Here is a 13889-nt window from a genome sequence, read left to right on the forward strand (position 1 = left end):
TGAAACAAAGCAATCGTAAACAGCTCAAAGTGGTTTTCACAACGAGGAAGAGCACAAAGCAATTGGCACTGCATTTTTCTATACTTTGATTCTTTAACCAAATATTACTACGTGCTCCTGATAGTCCAGATAAATATATTACAAGTAACAAGAAAAATCTCTCCCGGAAATTTCCTACTTTTTGATAGCTAACCAACATTATTCCCAGGGAGAGAGGGGGTTATTAACTTGGTAGAAATTGTAGATAAGGTAGTTTTGAATGGTCTCGGTTTGTGAAAATGAATTCATAGCGTCAATAACGATGATTTTAACGTTTTCATATACCGTTAGGTTCCATGGTGCTATCTTTGTCTCATTTACACAATCGACTCTGTTAAGTACATCCCGACTTCGTAAACTAAACTGCAAGCACTTTATACAAGGTATACAATAATATGTCACAGAGATGTTGTTACTAAACGTGGATCTTGCACCTAAAAGATTTGTAGTGTATTTAAGGTTTATGTTAAGATAGGGAAACTGCTAGGAGTGCAATGTGGTTTTGCCACAAAGCCAAAAAATGGTCTCGACTAAAATGAATTGTAAGATTATTATTTTATTAGAAATCAATCAATCATCAATCACCGATAAGTCAATCACCCAATCAATCATTGCAGGCAATCAATCAAACAGTCGATCACTTCAATCATTCAATCAATCTATCTTTAAATCAGGTACAGAATTTATCTTTGCAGATAGCATATTTTTGGTACGGAAAAATTGTTACATGCAAAACTAATTACCTGTTTCTTGCATAAGTTTTAACAACATTACGATTTACCTGCTTGTTAGCACATTGATTGTAGAAACACTCGTCAAAGGAAGATATCTGATGACAGGGGATCTTTTAAGAAATTTCCACTGGGGGGAATTGACACAAAATGGCATTTTTCTTAACATGACGCAACTGACGGCAGAAACAAAAGCAAAGGGACGAGTGTGCATAGTATGAAAGGCTTCAAGGTCTTGCACGTCAGTCCTTACTCCTATGCAGCGAAAAGTTACATATGAACCAGACAAAATACCGAGCGTTCAGATCTTGGCATGTTTGTAGGACAATGACGCAATTTCAGGCATGTTTGTAGGGCAATGAATATTCCGCGAATTTCATTACCTCGCTTTGATGTAGTGCGAGAAAATCAAACAGAGGTTTATATTTACGATGAAATGAAAGAAGTAATACATCATTTGATACATAAAGTGACAATGACATAAAAAGTAATGACTTTTAAAACAATTTACAGTAAAAGGGCACTTGCTAGTGGAAATCATGGGCCAACTAGTGGGGAAATTTAAGGGCCCGGGGGAAAAATTCCCCACTAGTTTGTATGTTAAAAGATATTTATCTCAATATATATATATAATGATTATATATCAAGATATAGTGTCTGTTGGTCTATTTATCTCATTTGCTCACATCATTATTATGTATACAGATAAGACGGCTTAATTGGAAGGGCAAGTAGGAATGACAGCCAATTATAAAGATTTTGATAAATAGACATTTTTTAGGTAAAAGCGCTTGAATGATTCGAGCCTTAGTAGGCTTATACTTTTCAACTTTTTTTTCAGGTTCTTCATAAATCTTTACAAGTCTTAACAAAAAAGTTTAAATTTTAACAGGTTTTTAGTATGTACCAGATATTTTACTAAAGTGTACAACTATGAATTAGTCTGCTGTGTAAGAAGAATCGAAGCATCAAGAACCAGTTAACATGTCTAAAAATAGAAAGAAAAACCGGCAGAATACCTTTGACATTTCATTGTCTTAAGCCACTGACCATCTACAAAATCACCTGCAAAGAAGTAGGGATTAAAAGCACCCGTACGCATACCTGATCTTTGAATGCGGTTATTCTTCCTGATTCTTTTTGGGTTAAAGAATAGAATAAACAACCATTGCAATGTTATATTGTGAGTAAATGGGTACTGTGGGATAAATAATGTAAAACTAATCAGTATATTCAATATTCTGAATTACTTAGAGGTTCCAGAGTCTGGCGTTCACGACAATTTGCTAGATCTTATTTGGGATCTCCCTTCTCCCCGGAAATCGGTACAGCCATCCTGACCCCTCTCTACTAGTGGTATAAGGTCGAGGCTAGCCAGATTTAAGCTGGGTTTAAAAAGGAGGCTAAAGAACAGTAGGCAGGTGCCAGTCAAACGCCGTCATGGAAATGAGGCTACTTCTAAAAAATTGTGCGGGAAATTCCTTTTTTACAAATTGTTACGAAATTGTATCTAGGGACATGCTTGCGAGTGTTTTGGCGTTTTGGGCATATCTGGGCTAGCTTACGATGACGTAATGTTTATACGCTCTGTCCGCTGTATATGCTTATCGTTATGAACGAGTATAAGCTTTTTTGGCCAATGAACTAAACGTATATTTTAACAATGATATGATCTTTTTTAACACAAAATTAAATGCAATGTTAAGCAATGATCCGCTGTCAACCAAGATTGTAGAAATGTATACATTTGCATTACTTTCAATTTTTCTAGTCATTTGAAGATGTCTTCACCATCGTTGGACTTGCAACAAGCTAGTTATGCTGATGAGAAAGTTGTTCCGTAGAAAATTGACGTCTTTTACAGTGTTAAATGATGCCTTGAAGGATGTTCTGTATGATGCTTGAATGATGCTCTATATGATGGTTGAAGGATGTTCTGTATGATGGTTGAAGGATGTTTGATAAGTCTACATCAATGGAATAATAATTGTGGACTTAACAGTTGATGAAGATGATTATCTTGTGGAAAGGAGGTTACGAAATCACGAACGAGAAGTTTACGGCATCATTGCAAGAGCCTTCAACTAGCAAAAGATCAGGAGCAGGAACTTCAACAGCTGCAACACCCAATGACGTGCCACGAACGCGAAATTCGTTGTCTAAAAATCCTGTCACGCCAATTTCCAATGCTTCAACTATATTTTACGATCCAGATGTAACGGAACTGATGGCTGCTGCGGTGGAAATGTTGGAACATGCCAATTCATTTATCTGACGACTTTTAAAAGCAAGAGATAAAAGAGATACTCTACGGGGATATTGTGCTAGAGAGTTTTGAACACAAAAAACTTCGGACTATCTTAAGTGGAAATTGATAAAATTTTTTCAGTGCACGAAATGAAGTTTGATGCCTAATAGATGTCCAGAGTTTCACAAAAACTTCGTTTCGATTGTTGAATCGTGGATGCGACAAATAAATGACGACGCTCTTGCTTTTTGGTTGCTAATGTGTCTTCATATTTGGGGCCACTAGAATTGATCGAGATGTTGATAAGGAAATAATGCGGTTAGTTCTTCAAAAAGTTCAATCTTTCAAAAAAAATTTCACAGGTTTTCAGAAAACAACAGCCACCGGTATTGGCGCATAGATAGCATACTCCAAGCTGTCACATCGAATGGTTGCTGATTTCCTCGATTTTGAAATCCTCGGATACTTTGAGAAAAAAGATGAAGAAGCTGGGAACTCTGTCAAACTCTTGTGAAGGCTTAATTCAGTATATAAACAGAAGAACTGTAGTCAGTCAGGGAGAAATGCAGCAATTGTTGCAATTGAAATTTAGATCAAAAATTCAAGATTTACAGAGAAACATAGCTCTTAGAATTTGACCGGTTTTTTGAAACCTGTGCAACCGGCCTAGATCCGCGCCTGGACAGGAGCTTATGAAAGGCAAAGTTCTTGATATTGAATGGAGAAGTTAGGACGTATTGATTTCATGGGCTTGTTTTTGCCGACATACTGCTGAGACCCCGAAATGAATCTTCTTTGGAAGTTCAAAGATAAGGTTTTAGAGATTTTATGAAAGAGTACAAAGAATGGAGGACAAAGTTGAAGAGGACCTTTTGTTCTAACTAACTTTCAAAGATTTACATGCGTAAAATTTAAACATAATTTTACACAAAATTGTATGCTTAATTTTGTATGTGTAGAATACTCAAAAAGGGAAACGTCAAAATTCTGTTTTCCCCCTTGTGATTTCATATTACCATAATACAATTAAAGAATTAACATACGATTAAAAACAATTTTTAACTACTTCTTTTACTTTCCTAAAACTAAGTGAAGAGCCTTTGTACACAAAGTAATTAGTCTTCTTTTGCCGAATGGTGAAGAGCTTCATAGTAGCTGAGAGAGTCAAAGACAGCATTTTGTATGCGAGCAGTAGCCTAGCCTATTGACTATGCCTAGCCAAGGTGGTAAGAGTAGAGGGCAATGGTAAATTGAGCAGCTGAAAAATGGGAGTCAACGCCCTTTGGAACGTCAGAAAATGCCCTTTTCGAAGAAATTATTTGCCATTGGGGAGATCCTCCCCCTCTTGCTCCCCCTACACTACCCTACGGTATGGCAGTGAGTTTTTTAACGTTTCGAAATGTCTTTTCCATCTAGACCATCTATACGTAAGGGTCTTTTTTGCAAATTACTTATAGTGTTAAGTTCTGTATTCCAAAAACGCACAAATCTTCTTAATTCAATTGAATATATATAATTTATTTAAGAACTTGGTATAAATCTTGAAATTTTCTTATTTTGCAAGTAAAATGTTGATAAAGTTGTTTGTTTGTTATTGATAAAGTTTCTAATAAGAAAATTTAACTTGTCTCTATTATCGGCAAATTTAGTATAACCTTAAAATTGCTCGTTCTGTCATTGTCACTATTTCTTTGAAGCTAATTCAGTGTTTCAATTTGCGCTGTTAGGCCCTCTCCAGTGCTTTTCAGTGTGGTGAGGGATGTGAAGCTATGGTCAGCAAAGTTTAAACAACTTAAAATATGGTTAGTGGTGCGACACAGCGTTCATCGTTGGTTGAAACTGAGTGATTTTCATCGTTTGTTGGGAGCATTTAAACACTCTACTCAACAATGATCAGACTTAAGTTCAAAATTATGGAGAGACCAAATAGTTATTTTCAAACATGCGATGACTAGAACTGCTCATTGGTGAAAAATAACATTAGTTTAGATTCGGACAGAGACATTTCATTAATTATTACCAAGAGACAATAGCAATTGTTTGGAAAATGGAAGAAATAGAAGATGACGAGAAATATCTTAAAAAGAATGAAAATTGAAAGGGCATATTAGCCAAGGCACATAGCCGTAACAGATAATACATCCAAACAGCCCAGAAAATGTCATAGGCAGAGTCAAGAAAACATTACGGTCGCACGGCCACTGACCGGAGGAAGGTCCACGAAAAACAATAGAAGCTCATACGACACACCCAAGCCATGCCCACTTTCTATTGTTTTGCTAGGAAGGTTTGCCAAGGAGGAAGGTGTGAAGATGTTTTTTGTCTGGAGGAAGGTTAACAACTTTTCTGGACTCTGGTCTTAGGGATCACTTGTGTTGGAGCCTTTGCCAAAAATTATAATGGTAGTGCATGAACAGTTTGCGTTTACGAATGACACCTTAATTTTTGGTCAGTTATTTCGATCCCAAACCAGAGAAGGCTTTGAACAGCAGAAAAGACAACCCTCGATAAAGGCTATTTGTTTTTACCCTCTGATAAATTATGCACATTTATTCTTAAGGATGTCAATCACATCAATTCTGTTTAAAAATAGCACAGACAGCGGAAACACGTCATACTATAAATTTTGCGGTACCAGAGGCTTATTATGAATTTCTGTTTGAGACCTTAAAAATTCTCTTCTAGAATACCACAGCTTGGATCGTTAGAAATGATTCTTTACAAAACTGTGTTCCAAATAAAACCTAGGCCCTAGATAAGTTTCTTTAGCTTCAAGATTCAAAATGAACTTAAAATATCACTTTGCAATTAAAGGCTTTCTTTTTTAAACACTGTTTCGTAAAGAAAAAACAATTTCTTATTCGTGTATAATTTATGACAAGGTACAAAGTAAAAATTCTTTAGGTCACAAACTGTTTCTACAATATTATTATAATTACGATACCTTCTAGAAAATTTTAAACGATTTTAGAAAAAAGCTACAGTTGAGCATGCTTGTGTCTCTAGAATGAGGTGCAAATAAAGTGCTATTACAACAAACTCTATGAATTTAGATAAGAGAGTGCGTTTTCTTGCCTCTTCCATTGTGGATAATGCACACTTCCAATGTAAAGCAGGGTACATGAGCTAAGATCAGATGAACCTGTTTCTTTGTATACCTAGATATTTTCAGAAATAAAGTTAATATTCAGAAAATTAACAAAAATAAAATTATTGGTTAAGCACAAGTGTAAAAATATTTGTAACCCTAAGTTTTTGTCGCTTTATAGATTTTTCAAATTTTTTTCCTGACAAAAAAGACTCCCTGTTACAACCAATGCAGCAAAAGAATTAAAATAACAAGATAACAAAGAAATACTGTTCTGAAAATTTGTGACATTGTAGCTAAACACTTTTAAATACTTATTTAATACATTTTTATCATCCTTGTATATAGTTCATTATCGATGTCAACTTTGTTTTTTTTTGAGATTTTTCTTCATCTTAGGTAGGATTAGGACACAAATTGATAACAGCATTAACATTTCTAAGTGTTATATCCTGTATAAAGGTTCGTAAAATTATAATTATTTATTATATATGAATGCATGCTGAAAATTCTTTTACCAAAAACAACGAGAAATATGCATCTGATCATCTTCTTTTGAACAATCTTTTTTTGAGGAATACCCGTAGGTCACAGAATTCCTTAAAAAGATCAAATTGGTGGAAATAGCGTTTTTTACAGCAAGTCAAAGAATATTCCGCCAATTTAACCACAAAATCTTGGCATTGGTATTTTAATCATCCTGGTACACTCTTAAAGCATTTTCTGTCAATTTAAGTCATCTTTGCAGCTATAAGCAATCATCATGAAAAGAAGTAACCGAATTGTATTTATTAGAAGGGATATAAATTCTAATTTATATTCTTCTGAAGAGAGATATCAGATTCATTTCATGGGTGTCATCGGGCTTTCCATACCCCGCCAAGAGGTATGCTGCCAATCACATTAAATGCAATTGACATATAATAAAAGGATCCTAAAGGAAATCTGTCTCGTTGTGGATTGGTTAAAGAGAACAATAGCTGGAACAATAGCTTTCCAGCGCTCCGCCATATTTTTTACAATGCGATCAAATTAAAGGGAGGCTCGATACAATAAAAAATCCATTTGTTCTTATAATCAATCAATGTCGTGACAGATTGCCTTTAAGCCATCTATCAAACAAAGTTGACCAATCAGTGGGCGTAATTCCACTCACGAGCTCATTGATTGGATAAAATTGATTGACAGATGTCTTAAGCCATCTTAGATCTGTCAGTTGCCTTAAAACCTAGAAAAGCGGCCATAGCCATAATAAAACAGTAGACAGTAGACCAAATAAGCAAATATACCTTCATGAAACACGTTCTCCACATCGACGGGGGATAGGTAATGATACCAGGCCGCAAAGTCGTCAATGTACGATTCAAGGTCGCCTGAAGCAATGTTGCCAATCTGCAGAGATTTCAGCAGGGGACTCCCACGTAATGAGGGTTTGGGAAATGATGACTAAAATAGATTAAAACAGAATATTTTAAGATAACTAATAACCATAAGCAAGAAAATCTAGTCATCCAAATATGCTTTAAGTACCGCAAAAATTCGAAAATTCGATGATATGTTCCAGCTTTTTCCTGATTTTTTAAATTGATTATCACAAAATTTCCATATATTGGGTGCTTCATTGCCAAAGGTGGGAATTAACGGAAAGAAAATCGGTTTGTTTGTAAAAACTGAAACTATCAGAAAGATAATAAAATCTTAAGAATTTTGTTTGTTTACTAAAGTAGGCAGTTAATCTACTCAGGAAATGCTTAAACAATATGCTTAGTTATGATATCTTTTCTCGAAAATTATTGCAGCCGGGAAATAATTTGTACATAGATTTAATGGGTAAATTAGCAACTGTCCATAGATGTAATCGGGAAAGATAGTTTTTTAGAGATTCTTTTGAGGGGAGAGAAATAGGCAGAAACTATTTATATCTTTAAGAAACAATTGAGAATCAAGGTTCTAGAGATTAGAATGCTGAACTTCCAATGAAAAATGAGTTTAAAGTAGGATGGCTAACGTCAATCTTGAGATTATGTCCAACGGAAGAATTTATAAAAAACTGTATTGGCAAAATTGCAAAGTAATGAATAAATGAATTAAATAAATGTCTGATAATCTCCTACTTCCTTATTCCTCACTTGAGCTCCGTTGAAATACACAGTCAAGCCTAGAGAATACTTGTATGTGAAAAGCAGATGTGACCATTTTTCACTGAGAGATTTCTCAGACGCATTTCCCCAGACCACTTTCGCCAACTTATTACTATCTCTTATTTGAACACCGAATGCGTTCTCTGCGCAACCTCGTATAAAAATACGAAATCCGTAGTCCTGGTTCACATCTTTAGATGTCTGGGCAAATACAAGGTATGTTGATTCGCATCTCGGGTTCTGGTTGAATTCAATCTGAGCCCTTCTGAAGATCTTGAACCACAAAGATACTGATAATCCGTCATTTGGAGATGTTCTGCAGTTCGGTATGTGCCTGAAATGAGACAGGAAATCCTCAATAGCAGCTCAGCATTACAAAGGTCTGCATTACATCAGTTATGCAAAGACTGTCTGCTACAGATACAGCCAAGCATACTTGGCAGAATTGGAGGCTAAAACATATCTTTGTTATAGTATATTTTTAGACTTTAGCAGTCCCTCATATTGCAGTGGCGGCCCCAGCCTGAGATAAGTGCAGGGGACAAAAGAAATGTCAGGGACCACGCCTTTTTGGACCACGCCCTTTTTCCCTGTTGGAAGAAACATTTTCTTCCTGAGGAAACACCTCTTGTCTCCCAAGAAATGTCATTTAAATGTGACGATCTAGATAACGTACATCCCCCCCCCCCAGAAGTTTTCTCACCAGATTTGCAAGAATCTCAAGGACCAACTTTCTGAAATAGTGGGGGGGACTAGTACCCCTCCATTACCTCCCGTGGCTCCGCCCTGCTCCTATGCTGTATTTGCCAAAATATAAAGATACCATTTGAATAATTGAGCGAGGATCATTAGCAAAGAACCTTTGTCAACATTGACTGTTTTAGGGAGAAGTATATCTTAATTTTCAACATCTCTACATTTTCTAAATTACAAAGGTTAACATTGGTATTATGAAGCAGTCTTACTTGATACAGAGTTTGTTGTTAAAGTCATAATACTGAATGTAATGCTCCTTTCTACCAGGCAGGTAAGCAACTGGAGACAGTCTGTTTGGCACAGGCAAAATCATCGCTTTTCCGTGGATTTTTGTTCTACCGCCACCAAGGATCTGACTTTCTTTATCGAAGCTGAGGTATAAGTTTGATGTCTCCTCCGCCACTTAAGAAACAATAATGAAACACTTAAGAAACATGAAACATCTCAACTCGGTTTAATTTTCAATTTCAAGAACTTTCTTTCTGATTAAAATTTTTACTTTTTCACGATGTCACCGTGGTAGCCTAATGATAAAAAGCTCACACAATCTTTCTAAAGTATTACCTTCTTAATGGTGATCTACCTGGAACTTGCAAGTTTTGAAGCTCAACTCCACATTTTTTACGAAACATGGAAATGAGAAACACAAGGCTCAAATACTCGTAAAACAAAGAAACATCTAGAAAACATTGCCGGGCAGATAGAGAGATAAGTGACAAAATTTAGTCACGTGTCATCGAAAATCTCATGAATTGCTGTTTGCCAATGGGGAAACGTGAATAACAATTGTCATCTGAGAGTGCCTGTTCAAACTTTCCCATTGGGTAACAAAGTTTTGCAATTTATAAATTTAAATTGCACATTATTTTAGTTATAAAACACTGAATAATCGATGCAAAAAATAGTGTAATGGAACACATTCTGAGTGACATGAAAAAATCTGGATTTTAACGTAAAAGCATTGGGTATTCAGGCCTCTCTGTAGAAAAGTGCTTAAAAAATGTTAGCGTTAGTTTATAAAGTGGAAAGCAAGTTAAACTTTCATTCCTTACACTTTTGAGATTTGCTTTGCGTCTCTTCTTTTCATATCTTTAAGAATGGTTAAAAGGATTGCTTTTTATCACGAATTATAACGAATCAAACATTCTGTCAAACTTCATATAACAATTTTCAAACGAATAAAGTAAAGCATTTTTGGATGCCAACTTCTGCTGGGAGTCTCGGAACGCATTTTTGTGACTTCTGTGACTATTATATATTTTTGGAGCGTTTTATAAAATTCTTGATGAAAACCAGTAACATATTTAATGCATATGATCAACTGTATTAGCAAACAGTGCTCGATGTTGTTAAAACAGTTTTTTGGCGGTACAGAACATGAACATGGCTTTGAAAAAAGCAAACATTTTACAAAATACTGAAAGCTTTTTCGTCTGACACTCCTCGGAGCATAAAACGTCATTTTCTAATTTATATCTGTGTTTCATTCCATTAAGAAAAATGCAGAATTCCGCATATTTTGCTTTGAAATCGATGCATGCTGGTGAAAACTCATTTTTGTTACTATCAATAAGCTTGTATTTAACAGTTTAAAGATGCAACTGGCATTAAAACAGATACAAAACAGTTGATATGAAATAAAGACAGTTCAATTGCGTACTTCTACAGAAAGTATTGATATATTACCTTCGATTCTTTCACAATGAAACCCTTTAGTCCTTTTTGTATGCCCATATCTCTTGCATTTGCACACATATGCTCCTTCCTGATACAGCGATATGCATTGTCCACCATTTTTACAAGGGTTAGAGCGACATGTATTCTGTAATACAATGTATTTAAATACATTTCATGCCACTAAGGGAACTCTAAGACTAAACTACACAATGAAAAGCCTTCATTTTCCTTGGTGAGCTCTCTCCTGAATTTACTTTGCATCTTTCAAAACACCTGTTATGATCATCAATCACAATTGAAAAAGTTGACACTTCTTTCAAAAGTAGATTTTTTCTATTTTTTTCTCTGTTCATTTTCTGCTTTTACTTTCCTTATCATCCTCTTTTACAGCTTGCATTTTTAAACTCTAGTCTTTTGTAGCCTTTTTTAGCTTCGTCCTTTAAACAAACCATGAATTTACCTTTGACCTTTCGGATGCAAGTTTGAGCATAAAAATATATAAATGATTTCTTAAGGGAGCTCCTTTGAACTCCTTTAATGAATTAGACAAGTTTGATAAACGTTGCCAATGCGTCACAACATTTGCTATAATGTATCCCGATTGTAATATAATGTATCCTGATTTAATTAGCTTGTCAGATCATCATTAACTTTCTTTAAACCTCTAAGAAACTGATAGTCAGCAACATTGCTCCTTAGAAAACCAAAGAATGCGTTCACCTTTATCGATGCATTGGTATAGTTGCACTAGAATGCACAAATTGTTATTTTCCATTATTTTGGGTAACAATATTATATGAGTGCCTTTCTAACAGATGTGGCGCAAAGGGTATTTGAGCTAGTTTTGAAAAAAAACTATTTAGAAGAGGTCAAAAGCGGATTTAACTTTTTCTCTTTAGCCATACAAGATTTTATCATGTTTGGGCTATGTTGAAATCAACATTACTTTTGAATATTTTGGCGAGGTGTGCTCAAAATCAGCACGCTCTGTTATCGGAATGGCAATTAGCCATGCCTCTCTACGGAAAAATTGCCACGAAGCTCCTAACACAGAATTGTCAATGATCATAACTGAGAGGTCCATTGGCATACAATCCATGGAAGATTAAGTACATACCTCAACAAAATAATGTGTAGAATTGCTTCTGCAAGTGACGTTTTCTCCATCAGTCCATCTATTGGTGCTCAATAAATCGCAAAACATTGATGACCTGTTAGCTCTGGCATAATAATTTGCAGACTGACATTTCTTCTCTTTTGTGCAATCCCCCATGCACTGTTCTGGACTCTTTGCCATATATGTTGATATGATATCTTGTGAACTATTTAGATAGGTATTGTTCAAAGCATTAAATGCCATGTATTTTATTTCTGCCGAGTAGCAATAGTGTCGATTTGGGCATGGTGTTGATGAAAACCGGAACGCAAGAACATACATAATCTGTACCATAAAGGTAATCGCCAGACTAGTAGTTACAGGTAGCATCTTAAGTTCGAATGTCAGATCGATAGCGGAAAGTTTCTAAAATATCAAAAATAAACATTTGCTTTCAAAAGCATTTTGAAAAAAGAATTCAACCTTCAGTGTTTGTTGCTCTTTTACACGTAAATGGCCAAGTTGGGTCATTTGGGGCCCAAAAAAAATTGTTTTGATTAATTTTGTGTCATTGAGACATTCTAGCTTTTTCCAAGCAGTAACTTACAATTTTATTGATTTTTCTATAATTATCTTGATAAATATCTGGTTTCATAGCTTTAGAATAGCAATGATAGCATTAGAATAACTATTTAAATTAAAAATGATACCCGTAAGTTAGACTTTGGGGGGCATCTACACGAGCATGGCATTTGCCAAAGAATAGCTAAAAGTCTATATTGATAATATTTTTTAAAATTATCTTACCTTGGTAAAAAATAAGGTACTATGAATCCAGCTTACCCTTGTTTCTTCTTTCTTCTCCTCTCAAAACTACCTCGGCAAGTACAACGACTGCACAAAGCGTCATTTCTAGAATACTTGATACCTGCGAAAGCAAATGTTTGCAATTAAAAGCAATACAGATCAGCTTTTGTTACCAAAAAACCTGCATTCCAATAACAAAAATACTCAGCTTTCAGAATTCCTAATCAAATTTATTTTGCAACCATCAAAACTATGAAGTGACTGATTGTACAAGAAAGACTATATTTATCAGCCCTATTGATGGTTTTACTACACTATGAATAATTACCTTTAAATGGTTGTTCTATAAAAATGCCTACAGAAACATGCGATATGTTGATTTTCGTTTTGAAGGTATAGCGACTGTTTACTCAAGCTAGGTTTTTCAAAACAAAAGCATTTAGTTGTTTCTCCGATTTTGATAGACCTGGTATTATTCGTGTAATACGTGTTCTATTCTCCAAACTAGTATAAAGCACAAAGTTTCTCGTGATTTTATTTGTGAATGCTTAGTATGTAGCTCTCCTTTGTAGCGAATCTATTTTGTCACAGTGAACTGAAGTAAAAAAGTTTTAGAAAAGCAATCCAGTACACTGCAGTTGTTGCAAGTTGGACAGCAAACGGAATAAATGACAACAACATAAATCCTCTATGCCATGCAACGCAATACTTGCAACCATGCATTTTCTTGCTTTTTATTGATATTTGAAAATTTTAAAGATGTCTTGACATCTTTAAAGGTGCATTTTTAAGTCGAGAGAGATGGTATTAGACAGGCTCTAAGAGAATATCAGTTCATAAAACTCTCATATGCTTGTAAAGCTTTTTTATCTAATTTATATCAACTGAGAATTATAGCATATTTAAACATATATTTAGGCATTTATATTAACATATTTAGATATTTATTAAGACAGATGGTGTTGACAACAATCTGCTCTATACTAATTATTGCTCGTATAATCAGGTAATAGATTCCTCAAAGAACCACGTATTTCTACATTAGCCTGTCCACATGCATGCCAAACATAACTCTGTTGTAAGCAGGATTTTCAAATGCAGCAATCATCGTCTTTTATAGTCAGTTATTGTCATATTGCCCCAACCCTTACCAAGATAATTCACTCAATTTTCTGTCAAAGAGCATTTGTTGATGCGAGTGTATTTTACCCTTTCGCTCCTAGCTATTGCTGCAAAACCTTAGCTGCAACCTTCCGATCTATGGAGCTGACAAAAAAGAGAAAATACAACCAGGTTGTTATGAATG

General features: G+C 35.0%; 1 protein-coding gene across 2 annotated transcripts; it reads right to left on the bottom strand.

Annotated features, from left to right (window-relative positions):
• Positions 1–4612: 4612 nt before the first annotated feature.
• LOC135683349 (uncharacterized) lies at positions 4613–12920 on the bottom strand. 2 transcript variants are annotated; one of them, XM_065198688.1, is made up of 7 exons: positions 12620–12920; positions 11798–12202; positions 10690–10825; positions 9213–9405; positions 8221–8581; positions 7396–7552; positions 4613–6176 (listed from the first exon to the last, which is right to left on the bottom strand). In XM_065198688.1, exons 2-7 carry the CDS (start codon positions 12164–12166, stop codon positions 6151–6153), a joined length of 1242 nt encoding a protein of 413 aa, XP_065054760.1. In that variant the 5' UTR covers positions 12167–12202; positions 12620–12920; the 3' UTR covers positions 4613–6150. The 2 variants fall into 2 exon arrangements, with proteins under 2 accessions (XP_065054760.1, XP_065054689.1); XM_065198617.2 differs by having other exon boundaries at positions 12584–12919.
• Between the last annotated feature and the right edge of the window lie 969 nt (positions 12921–13889).

Source organism: Rhopilema esculentum, chromosome 17 (assembly GCF_057945365.1).
Source record: "Rhopilema esculentum isolate cy_ngs chromosome 17, ASM5794536v1, whole genome shotgun sequence".
In the NCBI taxonomy this organism is placed as follows: Eukaryota; Metazoa; Cnidaria; class Scyphozoa; order Rhizostomeae; family Rhizostomatidae; genus Rhopilema; species Rhopilema esculentum.